The sequence below is a fragment of the Plectropomus leopardus genome, chromosome 19, assembly GCF_008729295.1.
Source record: "Plectropomus leopardus isolate mb chromosome 19, YSFRI_Pleo_2.0, whole genome shotgun sequence".
Classification (NCBI taxonomy): Eukaryota; Metazoa; Chordata; class Actinopteri; order Perciformes; family Serranidae; genus Plectropomus; species Plectropomus leopardus.
Window position 1 is genome coordinate 17,533,925 of NC_056481.1, and position 22,662 is coordinate 17,556,586.

At 39.9% G+C, this 22,662-nt stretch overlaps 2 protein-coding genes across 5 annotated transcripts; both read right to left on the reverse strand.

Moving 5' to 3' along the window:
* Positions 1-57: 57 nt before the first annotated feature.
* On the reverse strand, positions 58-12,988 carry LOC121958894 (circularly permutated Ras protein 1-like). 3 transcript variants are annotated; one of them, XM_042508061.1, is made up of 21 exons: positions 12,884-12,988; positions 12,486-12,582; positions 9,933-10,193; positions 8,717-8,950; positions 8,477-8,611; positions 7,769-7,849; positions 7,597-7,670; positions 7,146-7,307; positions 7,013-7,054; positions 6,693-6,782; positions 5,971-6,122; positions 5,259-5,340; positions 4,894-5,024; positions 4,612-4,696; positions 4,391-4,497; positions 4,179-4,291; positions 2,014-2,131; positions 1,324-1,464; positions 382-475; positions 254-280; positions 58-151 (listed from the first exon to the last, which is right to left on the reverse strand). In XM_042508061.1, exons 2-21 carry the CDS (start codon positions 12,565-12,567, stop codon positions 62-64), a joined length of 2,301 nt encoding a protein of 766 aa, XP_042363995.1. In that variant the 5' UTR covers positions 12,568-12,582; positions 12,884-12,988; the 3' UTR covers positions 58-61. The 3 variants fall into 3 exon arrangements, with proteins under 3 accessions (XP_042363995.1, XP_042363993.1, XP_042363994.1); XM_042508059.1 differs by having other exon boundaries at positions 7,146-7,331; XM_042508060.1 differs by having other exon boundaries at positions 7,146-7,331; positions 12,880-12,965.
* A 1,339-nt stretch (positions 12,989-14,327) lies between these two features.
* Positions 14,328-22,395, reverse strand: LOC121958390 (protein kinase C and casein kinase substrate in neurons protein 3-like). 2 transcript variants are annotated; one of them, XM_042507284.1, is made up of 11 exons: positions 22,198-22,395; positions 21,860-22,065; positions 20,647-20,723; positions 20,364-20,520; positions 19,895-20,130; positions 18,765-18,920; positions 18,176-18,351; positions 17,306-17,426; positions 16,591-16,658; positions 16,374-16,453; positions 14,328-14,944 (listed from the first exon to the last, which is right to left on the reverse strand). In XM_042507284.1, the coding sequence occupies exons 3-11, from the start codon at positions 20,701-20,703 to the stop codon at positions 14,832-14,834; spliced, it is 1,164 nt and encodes a 387-aa protein (XP_042363218.1). In that variant the 5' UTR covers positions 20,704-20,723; positions 21,860-22,065; positions 22,198-22,395; the 3' UTR covers positions 14,328-14,831. The 2 variants fall into 2 exon arrangements, with proteins under 2 accessions (XP_042363218.1, XP_042363219.1); XM_042507285.1 differs by lacking the exon at positions 21,860-22,065.
* Between the last annotated feature and the right edge of the window lie 267 nt (positions 22,396-22,662).

Below are 22,662 nucleotides of genomic sequence, written 5' to 3' on the forward strand. Positions count from 1 at the left end.
TCCTTGTCATTCATGACTTGAGTTGCTTCCAACGAGATAAAAGGTGGAGGCTGACAGTTGGCTAGAGTTTATGTTTATTCTTCAGTGAGATGGACTTCCTGTTGCTGTGTTTCATGGTGTAGAGCAGCGCTGCACCAGCATCAGTTAGAGACTGGTGGGAGGTGAATGAAAGGAAGAATTACCATGAAAATCAAGCTAAACGGGCAAAGTAGTCTAAGCAATAACATTCATTTTAAAAAATGACGGGAATTACCTGTGAGTCTGAAACCACAGATTTTCTCTGGAAAGAACAAAGTGTAATGCGCGTTAAGTGCTGTCATTCTTACCAATGTGACGCACTAAAACAAATTTAAACAAACAAAGAAACTGTATAAAACTCACCCTTGTGAAGTTATGTATGTTGTTGTATATAGGCTCCATTGTTTTAACCCATTCTTGGTATATCTGATGGTCCTCTGCACTGCGATTATGCTCCCTGCAAACACAGACAGACTCACTTTGTACATCACAGTATCTGCCAAGAAATACTCTACATCCAAAAACAACAGCATGCTTTCAGAAGTTCACCGTCAGCTTAAAATATCCAATTGATTACAAGGAATAAAACGAGAAAACAAAAGCTTAAAAACAAGCTTAGCCTAAAATGAGCATTTTGAATGACCCATAAATGTCATCTGGGAAAAAAAAGCCCTGGGTTCATTTACTCCTGATCGTTTGAATTAAATTTACAGCATAAAATAATCACTTCATCAGATTCTTTGTATCTGAACATTTTAAAGGAGCTGTATGCAGCTTCTGTGACGGAAACACTGAACAGATGTAGGGTTTAAGGTACATGTCCATACAGTTTACATACTGAGGGTAGTATTCAAAATGTGTTTGGTGGAAACTGGCTGTTTGAACTGTGTGGAGACTATACCAACCCTAAATAATAGATATGCTCCGGAAGCCGCATTAGGCTCCTTTAACGTCAACTAAAGAGCCAGACAGTTCATCTGATTTTCATTTTCCTTTTTAAGTCACTTTTTACTTTTGTGTTTCTATTTGAGTTTTGCTCTGTGTTTATGTAATCCAGTTTGTCATCTAAATTCACATTTTTGTTCATAGCATTTAATGCAAAAATGTTCTGACTCCTTTTTAATTTCACCTGCACAATTACTGGATGTCATGTTTCCTGTCTTTTTGTCCATGTGTTGAGGATATAGACTACAAGGGCAGCCTTATTAAATCCATTTGTCAGACTTCAGCATTAAGTAGCTCTCATTCTACATATTGCCCACGCATTAATGTCAGTCAGTTTCCTCCACGCCTCCTGTTACTCACATCGCTCTCTCGATCAGCTTCCTCTGCAGTGCCCCTTCCCTCCTGGCATCAAGGAAGCGGCCTCTGACAGCCAGAGCGGCGCTGGCCTGTGACGAGTTGAGCTGAATGATAGCCAGAGAGAGAGAGGACAGGGCCGCCGAGCTGAGGAGGAGGGCCACACTTTTATCATAAGAGTGCTTCTCAACATTTACGGCTTCAGCCTTGCCATTATATTACTGTGCAAACACACCGGAGCCACTCTGTGGCGGCTCAGACGATGAATTGGGTGACCTTCATTGAGTATATGAAACAGGCAGACTGAGTTGAGAGGTTTATTTACCGTGTGACTAAATGTTAGAATGGGTGAGAAATGCATTACATGGTGCAATCATTTCTGCATGATTTAAAGGCTCTTGTATCTCAGCAACAGCCAATCTCCTTGAATTTTTAAATGTGCTTTGCCTAAAGGCTCACTGAGATTGGTATAAAATAATACATCTAATCAATTGTTGTCCTCTGGGTGAGAACGCCTCGTTGATTAAAGACATCAGAAGATAATGACTTGTTTAAGCTTACAAGGGGGATATAAGTATGCAAACAGCTCAGTGGCGTGCGTGTGTGTGTGTGTGTGTATGCCAGTGTGTGTGTTAGGTAATCTCAGTATGCACAAGTGAGAAAAAAACAATGTAATTATGGAAACATTATTATCACCTGTCATCAGTAACTTCTCGGTCTGCAGTGAACACTCTGAGCATCTTCTGTCCCTTCCTGTGCCTGTACCTGATCTGCAGCTGGATGGACACACGGCTACCAGAGGCCGGCACCGACACTGAAGAGAAGCACACAAAGGTCACAAATATGAATTGAGAGAGTTTCAGGGTTTTTTGTTGGGTTTTTTTTTGTCTTTTTTTATAAAAATCTTTTTGATTGGTTTTGCATCGCAGAGAAAGTACACGTTGCTTTTTCACCATACTATAATGGTTTTCGTCCCATGTTCGGTTCATATAAATGTACAACCAAAATCTGCAAATGTAAGTGCTGCAGTGGTCAAATTAGACATTCAGTGGCCATCCCTGTATTCCCAAGGTTCTATCATCTTGACATAAACTAACATAGCAAGAGATTAGTAAGGGCAGTTTAAATTGCAAATGAATAATGGAAACTGTATATTTTAAAATGCAGTTACAATGGTAAATGTCCATTCAGCCACTGAGGAGATATCAATGTCTAAAGAAAAAAAAACCTGTCTTTGAGGGCGTAGGTTTAAAGGATTACAACATCAGAAAACTATAAGCTGTAGGTGGGTGATTTCAACATGTTGACCCAGGAAAATGATACGCTCCCATCCTGTCTGTATGAAGAGTCAGCTGCTACAAAACTGTGTTTTGCACCATTTAGCTGAGGCTTTAATGCTAATATGCTCACAACAACAATGCTAACATGCAGAGGTTTAGCAGGCAATATTTACCAGGATTCATCATCTTAATTTAGCCTATTAGCATGCTAACAGTTTCAATGTCCACTAAACACAAAGTACAGTTAAGGCTGGGGCAGGTATTTAGTTGTAAATCAGTGTTGCACAAATTAATGTTTGGACCATAGAAATAGAAGAACTATTACTTATTATAATTTGGACCTGATGGCAATTGTGGAAAAACTCCGGGGATCACCAAAGTTATAATAAATAAACAAAGTTTGGTAAGATTTTCACATAGACGACCTATTTCAAACTTCCTCAGCAGTCTTGGGAGTTGATAACATCATGATCATGGGGCAGGATGATAGTCATCTGCGGAACAGAGACAATAGCCTACTTCAGAGACTCTTGACTGCATGACTGTCCAAGAAGAGAAAAATCCATCTATATGGCACCAGAGGTTGTGTACCTAGGGTGCAGATATAATCACATGGGAATTTATTGAGTACAGACAATAATTAAAGTGTATATATATAAAGTAAGTATATAAAGTATATATTGCTTGTGTCATTGTCACAAAGACAAATTATGGAAAGCCTATAACTACCATAGTCTCCACAGCTACTTTGCTTGTTCCACTGTCCTCCATTCTGCTACAGGGGATAATAACTGCAAAGAATTTACATTGATATGCAAACAAAAGCACTATCATCCTTCTGTTTTGGATGTGCACAAGTGGCAACCTCCAGGGCTAAAAAATGAAGCCAACATGGCAGTGCCAAAAACTACAGTTGCATAAATGTTGACATGAGGCTGGCTCCATAGGTGACTCAGTTCCTAAAGACACCCTTGTTAGAAAGCCAGACTTAACAGAAGAAATAAACATGTTCACATCAGATCCATCCCTGACTTCTCCACAGCTCCACCCTCTTATCCAAACACGGTCACTTCTGAATCCAAAAAAACAAGATACCGATGGCCAAAATGCCAAACTCAAAGCGTCAAAACAGGAGTCCAAAAACCAGTGGGTGATGTCACGGTGGCTATGTCCCTATTTTTATACTGTCTATGGTTGGGCAATGGTTGACCTATTTTTTTATGCAGTAAATCAAGCCTTTGTTTTCCAAGGATATCATACCAAGTGGCGGACAGAATTGCAGGGTGAAGGCGAGGCTCACAGCGAATCATTCTAAGTGCCAAGGTGTCATTAGCTAAAGCTATTACATTGTGCAATCAACATTTAACTCATATGACAAGTTAAAACAAAACACTTGTCTAATTCTGCTTTCACAAACTTCATGAGGCCCATCCATCAGGTTTCAGGATGAAGGCATTGGCCTGCAGCTATGTGTGGTGACCAGACAGGGATGCAGATTTATAGTCTGCAGTGAGGCAACATCATGCATGCAAAAGTAACCAGCCTGTCAGTGTTTGACACACTGTTCCAGAATTTTCTCACCTTCTGTGTCCTCTTCATTGGCTCCAAACTGGAAGGTGATCTCTGTAGCTGGGTCCACATTCCCCACCTCTCTGGTCCCTTTGTGCCCTGCCTCCCTCTCTCCTCTCATACGCCTGGACCAAAGCAGAACATCAGTCAATGCTTCTTTTTTTATATATATATATATATAATTAAAAGTACATTCACCTAGATTACTTGATGACAGATCTTACATTGATTGGGGCAGCAGTAATGTGACAGTGCAGTGTGTAGCTATAGTCCTATTCTCAATGATCTCTTCAAACTCTTCATGCAACCTATTGGGGATTGCTATCACCACCTAGGAGACAAATCACACAGATAACAATATCTGATGAGTAATGTACATAATAAAAATACTGGCACTCAGTATAAAAATCTGACAAATGCCGATACATATTACAACACATCTTACTTTCCCTCCAGTGCGATCAGCGAGTCTTCCCAGCTCATCCAGCCTGCAGTCTGTTCCCTCGATGGCCAGCACAGACACTGTCACACTAATGAAGGAAGTATGAACTTCATTACAGCACAGCACCAGACCACTCCAGTAATTATGATCCCTTATTATTACTAATATTGGCACTGGTTACGGTCTTATAGTTGTTATTGTTGATGGAGCAACAGTGATTCAAGTAAGTTCAGCAATATAATGTTTACTTTAATGTTTGTTCCATTATTAACATTGAGTACAGACCCCTTTTTGGCAGCATAGTCCCCCAACTCCTGGTAGAAGATTGTGGATGAGAGGAGGGTACGAGCATCATTATCTTCTACCTCCAGATTCCCCAACTCTGTGTTGGCCTTCCCATCTGTACAGATAATCACCTTCGAGATCAGCAGGGATAGGAGGTCAGGATTATATTGTTTTTAGAGAATAGACAAAAGGAAAAAACTGACATGTGGTTGCATTAGGTGCCAGAGATGCTGATGAAGGTCAACAAACTATTCAAATAAAGTGAGTAAAGATGACCATCACTGTGCAGGATCCCTGGTTCCTTTATGTTATCTATGGGCTAAAAACATAAACTGGTATGATCTTTTAAATAAGTCTAAACCTACCTTGGCCCCTGGGTGTCTGGAGGCTATTGCAATCGTGAGGAGAGCAGCTGGACCAAGAGCTGTGGTGCCACCTTCAGTTAATCTTTCAACAAGAAAAAAAAATGTTTATCTTCACCTGGTGTAAAGGGGATCATGTGTTTTCATGTGTGTGTGTTTTCATGTTTTACATTTGTGACTGTATGCTCAAGGACCTGCTGCTCACAACTGTTTAAAACCTGATTTATTGAATGTTTTATACCGTCATTGAGTGTTGACTCTTCACTCCTTTTGACCGTTCGGTATGAGCATAGACTTAAATAATACCTAAACCTAAGCTTGAGGAATGTTTGACATATATATAACCATCTTGGCTCAACAATTCGAAAAAGAGAAGATTCATAATTACCTTGTTTAAAGTAAAGAGAAAAAGGTATTTCTGGAAATCGTCTCAGCTATAAACAAGAAGTATTACTGTGTGTTGCAGGTCACATTTTCGCCTCCGTCACGGCTCAAAACTGACATCCAAAGAACAGTGTGGTCTCATTTTAAACCAGAACATCTGCAGATTCATTTCGTACCAGATATTTTAAAATGCACGAATGAAAGGCACAATATGAGATTAAAAAACAAAAGTTATCTTTGCTGCCATGTTGACTCCACTGTGTGCAATTTTCTAGGTTGAAGATAAAGTTGCTATTATGCAATTAAAGATAAAAACAAGTAATTGTCTTACCCCATGACTTGTCTCTGTAAGTATTCCTTAGTCTGTGAGAGTGGAGGTGGAGTGGGGAAACTAATTGCAGCCTCTTTCAGAAAGTCGCTGTCAGCCAACTCAGGACCACACAGAGAATGTGATGTGAAATTCTCATTTCCATGCACTGTCACCTGGCAACACGAACATCAAGGGTTAAAGAAAGGCAACAGTAACAACTTGCATTTCGTACTTACTTGCATATATATTTGTGAGTATATTGAGCTGAAAAAAAATACATGTCAGACACAAACGTAAAGGTCAAGTGCGTAGGCTTTGGTGGAATATATCGATGAGGCTGCAGAGAGGAAACTTCTCCCGTGTGCCAAGCGTGTAGGAGAATTACGGTGGACAACATTAAAATGTGAATGGGCTTATCTCAAGCCAGTTTGATTTGTTTGCTCTGTGCTAATTTAGACATGGTGAACTGAATGGAAGTGGACCTGCTCTGTACGTAGATATAAACATGTCAATCTAAGGTAACAAAACCACAATTCTTATGTTCAGGTGATTTTTAACTAATGAAAACATGAGTATTACATAATATTCATTTTCTGCCAATAGAGGCTCCACCATCCTACACACTGAACCTTTAAATAACAGAAATAGATTTAAAGAAAAACAGGGAGAGTCAGTTAAAAAAAATGTAATATGTAGATACAAATATATGTTGAAAATCGAGCCTATGGCGATAATGTATTCACCTGATGGTTGAAGGTGATAAGTCCCACTCGCATGTCAGGTTTTTGCTCACTTAGTCTGTGAACACACTGCAACACGGCTTCCTGGAGAAACTGGTTTTGAAAACAATGGTTACTTACCACCAAATGCATTTGAATAGCATCTTTGGACAGCTGTTTTTTTTATTGTACTCTACAGTATGTTGTGCATGTACACAAACAGCAATGTTTTTCTCATTTTGTAAGTGTTGATTTTCAAGTCCACTTAGAGTTTGTCTTTTTAAAATTATCTTTAAGACTTGCATAGTGTTTGTTTTCAAGTTAAAAAGATACTATAAACTCACTTGGAGACGGGATCTGTGGAAAACCTGCTCTCCCTCTGAAACCTAAAAAGAGCAGAGTTTGATCACTTGAAACACCAGCTGTCACAGATGGCCTCAGCAGTAAACAGATCAGTGTCAGGTCGTGTGGTTTTACCTGAGAGGTGATGCTCATGGAGCCCGAGATGTCGATGCAGAAGAGCAGCAGAGCGTCAGCAGTACAGAGGGGCTTTTCATCAGGACAGAGCAAAAAGAGGCCATCCTGGTGACCACGTAGAGGACACCGTGGTATACTGGGAGTGCTGGTCAGCTCCGAGGGCTGACAGAAGTAACACTCATTAATCTGTCATTCAGCATAAGGGGAGAACATTACGGTTACTGAGAAACATTACCAACATTAACTGGCATGCAGTCTGTATCAGTCAAACCAATTCCAGTTATCCATAATTTCATAATGTTATAATCAATAAAGCTTACGCTTGTCATGCTCTGTATTTCCCAGCAGTGATTACAAGGAAATTTACAGTTATTATTTACATTTGAGATCAATGCATCTTAATCGAATCAGTTTCAGGATAAAGATCAAATGAAATACAGCATGTAATTACCACATTGTCATAGCAGGAGTCCAGCACAGAGCCGCAGCGGGAGCAGGAGGCGGGTTCTCCTTGGATAGCCTGCACTGGAAATATGCAAACATCATCATTGTCAAAAGCCAGTGAAAATCAAACTAGAAGGGCGATAATGAAGGTTTTATGGTGATGATAAAAGTTTACTGACCTCTTTCCTCTGAGAGCAATTTTCCTAAACTGACAAGAAGCACATTGGGATTCCCTTGCAGAGGCCCCTTATCTGCTGATCCTGAGTTTGAAATGAGATCATTATAAAATAAGCATTTGAAGAAGAGATTAAACACAAATATTTTTTTATCAGGCCTTTAATTTGGAGTAACACTATAGTTGTTAATCCTTAGTTGTTAAGTTTTAATTATTTCATTTTTGAACTTGGTGTTTATTTAACTTTATTCTATTGAATTTCATTTATGATTTCTTAACAATTATTTGTTTTATTGTTGTCATTTTTAGTTTAGCAAAAACATTTCTTGTTTTTTTTTTTTCTCTGCATTGTTTCAATGTTGCTATATGAAGCACTTAGACTGCACATCTGTGTGAAAGGTGCTAAATAAATAAATAAAGTTAAACTCCAACTCAAAATACATTAAGATTTTTTTTTTACTTATTTATTTATTACACATTTGGAGCACCTAAACCGGGTGAAATCTTATTCCTTTATATTTGAGAGAAGACAGACACCTCTACAGCCGATGTCTTCAACACTTGGAAACTCACACGAAACCCATCTAATTTGATAAATAGCATTACAGGTAAGAGGACAATTTAGAGTTTTTGATTTGGGATTGAACTGTCCCTTTAAGTTTAAATTAAGCACTGGTGGTGTAAAACATTAATGATGAGTGTTGTTCTGTACCTTTATTTGTAGGTGATTTGACATGCAGCAAGTCGGATTTCTGACTTGATGAGGGTAATGACTGGCCTTGAGGCAACAGCACCAGGTACTCTGGCACTGACTTCATGAATGAAGGTCTTGGAGGAAGAGGAGGGACTGAGAGCAGAACAGAATAAATTGGAGTGATCTGTCTGGTCCTTTAAACTGTTTGCACGAAGCTGCATCATGTTGTACCAAATAAAAATTAAAAAATCTGTTTACCTGATGTCTGGGATGATGCATTGCTTGTATCAGCTGGAAGCTTAACCTCTCCCCCTGTGCCTTCTGGTGCGGTGTATGAGTAGTTTGGGTCCCAGGGACATGCATTCAAATCTGGCTCATCTTTTGGGATGTCGTAGGTAAATTTCTGACTGTTGGTGCTTGAGGAAGAAAGTGGTTCGCTGTAAGGGGGGTACTTGCTGTTTGCTGCAGGTTTCATGTGTGGTGGAAGAAGAGCTAAGTAAAGCAAACAGGAGCATCGTGTTAAAGGAAGAATTCACCCAAACTACTGAACAAAATATTTGCCCAATCTTTCTGAATGTACAAGATTAATATCTCAAATAAAGAAATTACTACTACTACTACTACTACTACTACTACTACTACTTTTTACACTTACTTTTTTCCCTGAATTAACAAGATAATAATGTTTTAATTCTCATTTTTCAGAAGTAACGTGATTATTATTGTGTTAATTTAGAAAAAAATAAAAAGGCTTTTTTTCCCAATGAAAACTTTCTCAGAATTCTGAGATAAGCAATTTTGTTAATTCTGAAAAGCAACGTTTTTTTTGTCAAGTAAATGCTTTATGCTTCTTAAACAATTCAATACATTTGATTATTTGTGAAAAGAGAGAAAAAAATTATGAATAAAAAGAGCAACACTTTTTTATTTGATATTTTAGGATAGCACAGAATTTTGAGGTGAATTACTCCTAATTACTAATACCTGATAATGTCCCTGGTCCATTTTCAAAATTCACAGATAAGATAACCCAAAAATATTAGCAAACAGGAATGACTGTTACAAAACTCAAATTTCACACATCACATCTATTACTACACCTGAAACTGCTCCATAGACAGTGAATTGGGAAGGATGTTCTAGATGACACTGAGAGCACCCAGTGGGATGGTCAGACTATAAGGGTACAGGTTTTGTTTCTGAACTGAGATCACAACAACAGAATAAAGCTTATTTGGGTATAAAAAAGAAAACAAACATTATGTAGGACCACAAAATTAGGCTCCTATTCATCGTCTACAGAGAAGCTCCAGACTTTATACCCGATGACATCACGAGTTTGAGACTTACTCCTCAAGTTTCTGGCTTTGAGAGAGAGAGGTTTATGATTGAATATTTCAAAACCATAGAAATAACATCGTGAAATTCTTAACTTAGGTGGAGTTCCCTTTTAATATTGCCACATTCACAGTACCTGTTTTTCGAGGAGGTGTCTGCTGTTGATGTGTTCCTGGTGGACTGATGGAAGAAGCTGCCTGCTGGTTTTTGTGAAATTCAGCATTTTCGTAGAAGGGAGTGGACTTCACAGTCTTCTTCACCTCCTTGCTCTTTTCCAACTGTTCAATAACCTTGGGGGAAGATTGGAGGGATTTCGGTGATTTGGCCTCTGCAGAGTTTGTTGGTGGAGGAGGGGGAGGACTGCGAGGACGGATCCAGTTAACAGGAGGGAGAAGAGCTAAAAGGCATAAACATTTTTTTTTTTTTTTTAAAAAAAGCAGTAATTTAAGAACAGCTTTTTGCAAGAGAAATGTTAGTGCAGACAAAACAACTGGTGCAGCAATGACCTTTGTGCTGTGAAGAAAATGACTCAGGTGGCAGATGGCTTTTACAGAGAAAAGCAAAGTATCTGAAAGGAATTTCTTCTCGAAGATAGACAGGAGAGGTTGTGTGTGTCACTTATTATATAATACAAAATGGTACTTAACCAAACAGTCAGTCAGGAAGCTCTGATGAAAGGACAATTCCACCTGTGTATACTTTTATAAATTAGTAGTTATTTTGTGACAAAGTAATGGAATTTCCTTCTTTCTCTCTTTCAGTTTCTGACTTCCTATATTCCCCAAAACGCCTTCTACCATCCTACAAAGACTGGACCTGACAGCAGGTGACATGCTGGTGATAGACGTAGTGACTGCACAGTTAAAGCTTTGTGTCTCTTTGGAGGATTTCTTCAATCTGGTGAGTCAACAAAGAAGCTATTTGAATCTGAGGCTGACTGTCATGACAGCTGCCTCCGTTTTCCACTTCCCAAGGCCTGTGCAGATCCATGAAACTTGGATGGATGGATTATTGTATGGACACAGGCTCAGGGGGGCGATGTATCAGGGCGGCCCCTGGCCTTCATCTGCAGAATTTTTAGTGCTGCAGTGATTAATACATTTTTGTCAACTATCGAATTAATTGCTGACTGGTAATTGATAAATTAGTTTCAGTGATTATTCCAGAAAAAAAGTCAAAATTCCTTTATTCCAGCCTCTTAACTGATTAACTTGAATGTTTGCTGGTTTCTTTACTCCATTATGAAAGTTAACTGAATATACAGTGCATTCAGAAAGTATTCAGACCCCTTCACTTTTTTCACATTTTCTTCTGTTGCAGCCTCATGCTAAAATTGTTTAAATTCATTTTTCCACACTCAATACACCATGATGACAAAGCGGAAACAAAATTTTACACATTTGTGCAAATGTATTGAAAAGGAAAAACTGAAATATCACATTTAGTATTCAGCCTCTTTACTCAGTACTTAGTTGAAGCACCTTGGGCAGAGATTACAGCACTGAGCCTTCTTGGGTATCACGCGACAATCTCTGGCCACTCTGCCATGAAGCCCAGATCAGTGGATTGTTGCAGTGATGGTTGTCCTTCTTGAAGTTTCTCCCCTCTCCACACAGGCTGGCCAGCTCTAGGAAGAGTCTGGGTTGTTCCAAACTTCTACCATTTAAGTATTATTGATGTGCTCTTCAGGACCTTCAATGCAGCAGAATTTTTTTATAGCCTTCCCCCAATCTATGCTTCAACACAATCCTGTCTCTGAGCTCTGCAGGCAGTGCCATCGACCTCTTGGCTTGGTTTGTGCTCTGATATGCATTGTCAGTTGTGAGACCTTATATAGACAGCTGGATGCCTTTCCAAATCATGTCCAATCAATTGAATTTACCACAGGTGGACTCCAATCAAGGTGGGGAAACATCTTAAAGGTGATCAAGAGAAATGGGAGGCACCTGAGCTAAAGTGTCATAGTAAAGGGTCTAGATATTTATGTCAATGTGATATTTTAGTTTTTAATAAATTTGTTAATGTTCTAAAAATTCTGTTTCTGCTTTCTGCATTATGGTATATTGAGTGTGGGTTGATTTAACTTAAACAATTTTAGCATAAGGCTGCAACATAAGAAAATGTGAAAAAATCGAAGAAGTCTGAATACTTTCTGAATGCACTGTATTTGGGTTGTGACCAAAACAAAACATTTCAGGACGTCATCTCGGGCTTTGGGGAACCCTGGTCAACATTTTTCACCATTTTACGACATTTTTTGACCTAAAAAACTAATCAGTGGCAAGGTTGTCAATGTTGCTTTGCTTTCTAGCCTCTTCCACCTGAACCTGAATCTGCCTGCATTTTTTCTGCCCCATTCCCGTTCACCTGTGGATTTCTGGTGAATTAGACTTGCTTCCTTTATCTATAAGTTTATGTATCATCAACTATTAAAATCACTGAACTCTTCCTGTTTGTCCAGTTTTCTGCATTTGAGTCCTTTTTCTTGCCGCCTCGTGAGCTACACACCCTGTGACACTGACTCTAAAATGTGTTGGTATTGCTGCAATGGAAATATCTGTGTCTCGCTATCTGTGGAATTGGGAAAACTACAACTAAACGGCAATGTGGACACAGTAATGTGACACCTGTCTTTTTAATCAAACATTGTTTTTCTTTGCTCTCTGAGAGTGTTTGAATGAAATCATACCTGAGCGTTTAATGACGTGTTTTTGGCCGTCCTTCTGACTCACTGGCGGCGGCACATAAACAAACCCGCAAGCAAATTCCATTGTGAGTCCACCTGCCTGTGAGGAAAAAAAAACTTTTTTAAACAAAAACTGACACCTAGGAACACATTCAAGAGGATACATTAACATTTTAAACACATTAAACACATAATTACAGTCTAATCATTAAGTCATTACAGTACAATTTTACTCTGCAGAACATGTGGCATTCATTTTTAAAACTGTTGACACACCTGAAAGAAGCATTAAAATAATAGAAACTGAATCCACACAATGCAGTCAACATGTATCTGCTTTATCTACAATGTAAAATCAACAAATCCTCTGAAAAAAATCATAAAAAATGAGACGTACTTACGCATGTAGTCTTTTAAATGCTGTCAGTACAGTGCAACCATAAACATAAAGCCCTCCTGCGTGACACAAATGTTTCAACCAAGGTTGGACGTCTCGTCATTCACCATTTGTGTCTCAGACATCTTGTCCAACAGGTTTTTTTCCTCAGGAGTCTACTGTGATACTACAGTGTGGTGTGTGTTCACAAAGCTGTGAGGCTGACATTTATCACATATTGCTTAACTCTAGTTAAACATTTCATGAATGTAAATAAAAATGGGTGGGGAAGTAGGAGCTGATCTGAGAAACAGAGCAGTGAAATGTCGAAGGTCAAAATGATTAATATGCCTTTCAAAGTAAAAGATTATCCTAGATAAATATGTTATGTCATGCTGTTGTGCTCCTATCCATACAGTGCATATGTATGCATGGGAGAAAATGTAAGTCGCTTAATAACGTAATATAATGCCACATTATTTGTTTTAAGAATGCTGTCTAAGTATTTTCTGGCTCACTGTTTGATTCATGTATGTAAATATATCGTGTACAAAAACTTAAATGTAAATTTAGAAAAAAAACATTGTATGCAATTGAAATATTTGAAATTTAGTTGAAATGACTGCACATATTCGCACATTTTTTTCTTTTTGTCTGTTATTTTATCTTTTGTGTTGTTTCCCTTAAGATAGGACATTTTAAAGGTCCAGTGTAAAAGACTTAGCAGAATATATTGGCAGATATACCAGTTTCTTATTAGTGTATTATCAAACGAATCTAAGAATCATTGCGTGTCTCTTAGCTTAGAATGAGGCATTTATATCTACGCAGGTCCTCTTCCCCAAAACCTGCTGTGTTGTGCCGCCATGTTTCTACAGTAGCCCAGAACAGACAAACCAAACACTGGCTCTAGAGATGGCCATTCACATTTTAAGCTGAAGTGACATCATGAATTTGATGGCGCACAAATGAACCTAAAGGCTATCTTAGGTTCTCCTTAAACTTAAAATGGTTTGGGCGAAGGCAGGGGTGAAGTCTGCAATGTCATTGCTATGCCACCAAATCTTACAAACTGCACCTTTAAAAAGACCGTCTAGAGCCATGGTAGCACCTCTGTGAGGTTGTACTTCGGCATGGTGGTGCTTGGAGTTTAATGCTAACGTCAGCATACTAGCATGCACACAGTGCCAATGCTAACAAGCTAGTGTTTAGCAGGTGCATTTTTACCATACTAGAGCAGCGTGTTAGCATGCTAACATGTGCTAACTAATTTTGACCTGCTGGTGGCGCTAGATGAAAAGTCATGACATTACTTGAGTGATCAGGTTTCCTCCTCGGTGCACTATGTAGCTACGACTGTTCAAAATCTATAAGTGATTCACTGAATAATTGTTGATATTTCAGCGGTGGACCAACCCATTGACCAACGTTTACTTACGTGGATACAGACAGCATGTCAAAAAGATGGATTAGAGGCAAGACAATTACACTTTTATTTTGAAAAATCCACTTCCTCCATCAGTAACTTCTATAGTATGTGCCTCTACATAATACTTATTAAGTAAACATTAACCTTGTGTGCTCCTATAATTGTAAACCTGTGCCTGGGTAAACCTCACGTTCCATTATCTTCATTACAGTAACCTAATGACTCAGGCAGCAAATAAATATCTTCTCTTGTTTTCTTTTGTTTCGTCTTAACGTGCACACATACATGCAGACGCGCATACACTCTCACATACAGCTTCTGCACAGACAGTACATTTAGTCTTTGATAAGTTAATTCATATGGCAGAAGTACTCAAACCTAAGTAGGTTAGATTATTAAGGCCTTAGCGAATTTTACATTCCAAAAATGGCTGGGAACAGATTATATCTGACATAAATCAGTGTGACAACATAAAATAACAATTGTCTTTTTTAGAGGATTTGAAATATAACGTTTAGGACATAGCATATTAGACAGGGTGACATTATTCTGCAACTTCTACATAATTTGCTGGGTAGAAGCCCTCCTTCCCTCCACTCAGGACTCCTCGACACCAGCCCTGGTCGTCTTCCTCCTCGACCTTCAGGAACACTTCACCTGGGATCACAGAAAATAAAAGTACACTAATCAACATTTCAAAGACTGCTTTAATAAAGAGTACATTAAAGTACTGCCAAGCAACCACATAGGATTTTCCTAAGTGGCAACCCTGTGATTTGACTGTACGTACATTTAGTTAAACTATGGCAGCACATATCCTTGTTAAAGCCATTACAAAAATATAAAAAGATGTTTTTTTTATTAAGGCCATTAGATGTCTGCTCTAAATAAAATTCTCAAATTTCTTCTAAAATTTAAAGCCTGTGCAATTTTCCAGCATTTGTTTTTTAAATACTATAAAATCTATGTTTATTTTAGAGCGTGTTTTGGCCTTGATTGAGTGTGTTGGTTGCTGTATGCTGATGTTCACCTCAGCTTGACTCAAGTGCGTTGCCTAGCTACAAAACTTACAGAGGCATCGCAAATTGTAGTTTCATGTTCTTGTATTATCGGTTAAGATTTTAAACCACCATCCAGCAGGCATGTATGGATTTCTGAGCAAACCTAACAGGGACTGGCACAGCGGCCATAAGTGTCAGGGCCGTCCCTGAACTTAACCTGCAAAATGTCCAACATGTCAGGATGTACTGACCTATAAAAGACTCACAAAAGACCACAAAGAGACACAGATGCAAAACAGCTGTGAAGAGACACACAAGATTCCCAAGGACTATAAAAAGAGGCAAAGCAACTACAAATGGATAAAAATTGACTACAAAATGATCAAAAAGAGACTTAAAACAACTACAAAGACATACAAAAACAAAGAGAGATGCGCAACAATTATAAAACAAGCAAAAACAAGGGGGGTACTAAATGATAAAGTCTGTGTATCTTGCTCCTGTGTAGGAGAGGTGATGGGGCCTTCTGTGTGTCTGTGACCAGGGATCCATTGTCTCATAATCTGTCCTTGCCAACAGAATAAAAGAGATAAATGCACTTTGAAAATATCTCTTTTCAAGCTAATTATAAATGTGGAGCTTTTTTCTCTGCAGGGTGTTAATGATAATATAACCAAACAACAACAACAAACGTTAAGAGCTGTTTAATTGTACTGTCTGTACTTCACTGAATTAATAAAACATCTATTTTCACACTTTGATGAAAGTACAGCACAATCAAACAGCAAGATAAAGCTTGGCTTTTGATAAAGAGGTGCTCTTAAAACATTATATTTGAACTTCAATACAAATCATGCAACATCAGTAAACTACACACAGCACACTTCTGTTTTTCAGCTCATCTGGTATTATATCGTGGGTTGGGGTTTCTTGTCTTCCTACCCGGATTTATTTCTATACAATGGTCATGAACACACACACACACACACACACACACACACACACACACACACACAGGCAAACTATTGAGAATAACACTACTGTCAATACAATTGAGTGTCATCATATCACACTTTATGCATCACCTGCTTTGAAGGACAGCTCATCGCCCTCCTCTCCCACATAGTCGTACAAAGCTCGCACCTTCACACCCCCAATCATCACACTAACAGGAAGAAGACACGGATGTTGGACCAGTGAGAAAAACGTAAACATGACTTGGAATAAAATTGTTAATTTTTCTGGTTATTTAAAAATTTAAAAAGTTGACACATACTGCAAGCACAACACTAGTTAACTTACGGTCGGCTGTCTTTTCTTTTCTGGTCTCTCTTTTTTCTTTTAAGCTTTTTTACTGGTGGGACCCATTCCTGATGGTACAGATGAAAGTTCAGTTTCCAGGTTCATCAACACTTGTGTCAAGTAGAAGAGCTACAATAAATTCATTGCAAGATCTTGCTAACATTCACACAGCCTGAGTTAATCTGAATGGTAAAGGTCTTATCTGTATGGGTTCTAGAAATTGTGTGAGACCATGTTTTTCTCTAACTGGGGTAAGAACAAGACAAACAATAATACATAGAGGTTTCACGTAAGTGCATTGCATTCACAAAAGAAAAAAAATCAGACATCTTGTAATTACAAGAAATTATTAACAATTGCAAGAAAAGATCTTGCAATTAAAAGATCCTTATCAATCCTGTCCAACTAGCAATCTTGTCATCTTGAAATTATTTACAGAAACAGAAACGCATCAATTTATATCCATGATGCATCCGGGATTGGTATAACTGCAGAAATTAAGCAATATTCAGCAATGCCCTTAAATGTTTCATATTTTAGTGTACTGTTGAGTTGTAAAATGAGAAAACTCTCTCATTTAACTGTGTAAAAGCAATGCACTTCAATAGGTTTGCAGAAAATGTTGCCACTTTCTTCTGCTAAACTGCATCTACTTATCATTCCGAAAAGGGAAGGTTTTTTACTATATGTACTAGTGTGCAACTTTGTAAAATACCTCAATCTTTGGCCAGTCGGTGGGCATGCCTGGACCATGGTTGTTCTTCCACCATTTAAGATCATCTTGCTCATTGATGGACATCAGAGTGTTGTGGAGCTCACTGTACACCGCCTTCACACTGACACGTGGACACGATAAACACAACACGTTCTCTTTCCATGTCATCACATAATGCAGTAAACTTCCGTGTCAACATATCACAATCTGCATCTGCTATTTAAATTCTTGGATGCCGCTACCGTGATACAAACACAAGCACATGTTGAGATTACGCTGCTAGTGGTTATGTTTAGGCAACAACAGCACATGGCAACCAACGCCTTGACATCACAACACACATGCTGGCACAGATGGTTAGGATTAGGAAACAAGAGTGCAGATGGTTAGGATTAGGAAACAAGAGTGCAGATGGTTAGGATTAGGAAACAAGAGTGCAGATGGTTAGGATTATGGGAAGGAGACACATGGTAAGGTGTTAAAAAAAAAACCCATGTCATTCAGACGGGAAGTGATCACCAGACTCCTGCATGAAAGTCCAGAGTTTGTTGGATCCATGGCACGACAGGTGCCATGTTTTGGCCATGTTCTTAAGTGACGCCACCCGTCCGTGTATTAGGCTACCACGGCAGGTGTCATCCGGTGGTGTAAAATAAAACCATTGCCTATTTTATCTGGCTGTGTTCTCATCTGAAGCAGTGAATGGGCATATTATGTGGACATGCAAAAAGCGTTGGAATAGTATGCCACAAGCACTGTCAAAGCGGCAATATTTGACAACCTTGGAATGAAAACGAGCTGATAAGTACAAAGAAACACTTGCTCTGCATCAACCCCTAACAGACGCCCAGTCACCTGACAGCTCCTCACCTCTCATTGTTAGTGACATCAAGATGTCTGTGGATGGAGAGGAAGGCCTGCTTAAGAAAGCTGATCCTCTTCCTCTCCTCCTCCTGAGACTGCTCAAAAATGGCTTCCATCTCCTCCATGTAGCGAGGTGTGTAGGACGAGACATCCTCCAGCAGTTTCTCGTAGTGGTCCCTTGTCTGCAGGCAGTGCACAAGAACAGTTTTATTGTGATAAGTTACTGTTCACTTCCTCAGGAAAAACATCTACTGTGTCTTTAATGGATGATGATCTACAATGTATAAATCATCTGCTGCTCTTTACCGTCCCCATACTAGGCTCCATAAACACAGATCAGTGCAACAATAACACATCTCCATACAAGGGAAATACTTGGAACAGAAATTTAAGGCTGTGGCTCATGTTTAGAGTTGATAGTGCATCTCTGCATGCAGCCGGCCAACAAAACCTTCTAGGAATGCAACATGTTTAAATGTGTGGCATGTTGTGAATCAGGACTTGTGAATTTAAATGTGCTGTGAATGGAGCCCTTGTTGAAGATGCATAACTTACTTGGAGTGAAGTGGTGCAGTGTGTTTATATCCCTCCTCACCTTTTCTTTTTCCTCTGTGACCTTCTCTCTGGCCTCTGTGACTTTCTGCTTTTTCTGTGGGCTCATCTCAGTGTTTTCGTTTGCTTGTTTCTCTTTGTCGAGGGCTGTTTGCTCCCTCTGACAGGACTTGTGATATGCAACTCGGGCCTTTTCCAGCTGTTGGATAAACATTCACACACATGCATACTATTTAGTCAAAGGAAAGTTTGACATTTTGGAAAATGTGCTTATTAGCTTTCTAAGAGTTAGAATATGAAGTTATGGCCAGGAGATGTTTAGCTTAGCTTAACACAAAAACTGGAAACGGGGAAACGGCGAGCCTGGCTCTGTCTACAAAGGTAAAATGCTGCTGGTAACCACGTTATACAAGGAGCGCCAGTGCACCTATAGTGTGGGCGGGAGGGGCAGTGGATGGGTCAAAGAAACCATGGACTTCCATGCAGGAGTCCACTGTATACTTCCCGTGTGAATGTGATGTTTTCTTTTTCTAAATCTTACCATGTGCCTCTTTCCCCTATCCCAACCATCCTTGCCCTTGTTGCCCAATTTTAACCATTTGTATTGGTATGTGCATTTGTTGATGTTCCGGCATTGGTTGCCATGTGCTTGTGTTGCCTAAACATAACCACATGCTGCATCATCCCACCATGTGCATTTGTTTACATCACAGTTGATGCAGAAGCATAACGTGACGATTTGGGATGACAAAGATTGCAGATTCCCTGTGAGTCCCTGTGTGCATCCCACTGGTTAGCTAACTGCCTAACTAACTACTTCTTGAACATCTTGTAGTCAAGAAATAGTCCAGGACCAAACCCCTGTAAAACAACAAGTTGTTGATTTAACACTTTGGCTTAAACACACAAGAATGTGATAATTAGTAAGCTTCACTTTCACTTAGTCTACAAGCTTTTATTCTGAGCTTCCAACCAAAGTCTGTGGATTTCATTAGCAGATGGAGTTGCCAACTGATGATGTTTGCAAACCCCATTTGTTAATGAAGATGTGGTTGAAAGCTGTGGAAAAAAGCAAACAAGTGCACTGAAGAGTTGAGTATCTTGTGTCCACTTATGACCATAATTACAAGCATATATATACACACACACACACACACACACACCCAGCCCTACCTTCATTAGTTTTTTTGACCAGGGTTTCTGCGCACAAGAAAAACTTGTGTTGTTGTCATGGCTCTCCCTGAACCCACAAAAGATTTTCTTAGGAAAGGTCTCCTTCTGCCAGGTCTTCACCCGGTCCCCTTCCTCCGTCATGAGCGATTGGGAGATGGAGGAGTGGAGGGCGGACAAACGCTCAGTGGAGGAGAAGAAACATTGCCAGGCTGTCATGAGGGAGCCATAAAGCGGCCCTGGGGAAGGAGAAAAAAGACAGAGTGACTAATGAAACAACACAGAGCACAGAGGTGAGTCATGGAATAAATGGAGGAATAATGACCTCTATTTGTTAAGTTTCAAACAAGCACACATGTAGCTATTTAATAAGAATCAAGAGGTAATTTTAACTAGATGACAGCTGAGGTGATCGAAAAGTTCTTGGAATACATGTTCTACGTTTTCAGGGTTCCCAGCTTTTCAAACTTACTAGAATCCACGATGGACTTCCACTTGCTGCTCCACTGGCTGAGCTGCTGGGCGTACATCTTTTCTACCTTTGCTCTCTCCATGAAGCAGGCCATGATGTCGTTGCAGGCCTGGTAGGACTGTTCAGTTCGGTGCACTGTGCGCACATAATTCCCTGGCTGGGGGGAGGAAAAGGTGATGACATGTAATTATAACAGGCCTGCAAATTCTCAAACAAACACTGTCTTTGTATTCTTCCTGAGGTGTTTTTTTCCCTCTGATTTGATCATAGATATAATCCTCACCATCCAGAAGCTCTGTCTCTTTGAATCCTCAGGCGGCTCTTTGGGAAGGCTCGCCATTATTGGGAAGGTGTCTGTCTCTGAAAGCAAGAGATTGCTGCTTGTGTCACACGAAAGTTGCTCGACTGGTTAAGATGCATAATGAGCGAGGAAAGAGAGCTGTTATTGGCAGACAGGTGACATTGATTTTTCATGCAACAGGTTGGACCTCTACACGGTGTAACGTGCAGATACAGCTTCCTCATAAACAGAGCTGTTCCCTCTGCATGGCAGGCATGTCTGATAGGAAATAATTGGCGGCTGAAGCCTTGCAGTGTGTGTACCGTGGATCTTATTGCCATAACAACTTAGATGAATCTGCCGAGGTGTTATTTACACTGTACATTGCTTGGATACATCAAAACCCTCTGCGTGAGTAAGGGGAGTGTCGTTGCATTGGCAGACTGGAATTCACAGGGGTGGGATCTGCCAGTAGGAATAGAACAGCTGCTCCAGCATTCTTCCTGTTGCCTTCCCAAAATAAACAGCAGGGAAAGGTCATCTTTCCCCTTTGCTCTGACTAATACAAGGCCCACAAGAACCAACTGTCTCCCACTCGGGCTCCTCCTGCCATTCGATTGCGAGATCATAACTGCAAGTTCAAGATTTCTGTCTGGGCAAATGAACTGGGATACAGGATTTTAAAGGAATAAATTGTCTAAATGGCAGACATTTTTTTGCACTTGTGTGTAAAGCAAAGCAAAAGTTGAACAAAAGAAGGGACATGCATGCACAAACATGCAAACGACGCGGTCACATTCGGGCCTATTTCTGTCTGGGTTGACACATTGCTGGCTGAGTAATGTGAAAATGACTAACCACACCTCATCACAAGACTGAGCATGACGGAGAGTCAGGCTCATCTAGGACTTTCTTTTTCTCAGCTCACTGGTGTTAATGTGATTATTATCATGTTATTTCATCATTCTTTTCGGTTGCTATGAGCTCCTGCAAGTGGAAACATGGCAGGGAGCTTCAGAAGGCTCAACTGTTAAGATTTCACTTTTTTGACTTTGACTGATTCTGTTTTTGCTCATGCAGAGGTTTGAAACTTATCCTCTCATTTGATCACACAGAAGCATTCATATCCAAGTATTTTAATGCTAAAAATACTCCATCTACAAGCCGGAAAGAGGTAAAAAGTGGCAACAGAGCAGTCATGCCTGGGAGCACTTACATTTCTCTCTGAATCACCAGTGATTACTCAAGTGACCACTTGTTACTGTAGTTCAAGGGCTGCTGAGGATTTTCTCTCCATTTCTCTGTCCGTCTCCCCCTCTCCCGTGTGCCTCTCCTCCTCTAACACATGCTTCTCTCCCTCTCTCCTCTCTCACTGACCCAATTTTCCCTTGGCACTTAAAGTTACACACACACGTTGTTGATCTGAAAGTGGGCGTGAGACACCAAGACAATGCAAGTGAAAAAAATTAAATAAAACAAATCAGAGCATTTGCATGGTAATCACTCCGCTGCTAATTGGCTTCGGGGCAAAGAAAGAGGGAGGAAGAAACTTACCTTTCTTGCTCTCCTCCCCCGTCAGCTGTGATACTCTAGTTCACAGTCATGAACTTTCTCCTCTGTTCCCTACTTTAACCCCATCCTTTGCTTCTTAAACTCACTGGCTTCACTCTCTATCAGAGCTAAACAGCTCTTTGACTATCAGCCTCTCACTTTCTCTCCACTCTGCTATTAGAATAAAAAAACAGCTGGAAGAATCCCCCTCCTTCTCTCTCTCCGTGCCCGTCCCTCCCTCTGTCTCTCTCAATATGGTGCTAATGAGATGCCAAACCTTTATTTTGACCGTTCGCTGGTCACAGAAACGTGTCAGTGTGGCACAGAGTCATGTGAGCTTATTAGTGGGAGTGTGTGACAGCAGGGTGGGGGGTGTCCCATGAACTGCCACATTAGCCCCGTGCCCCTTTATGTGACCTGCCATTCTCTCTGTGGTCAGGCCTGGAAAGCAAGCAAGTCAAAGTGAAT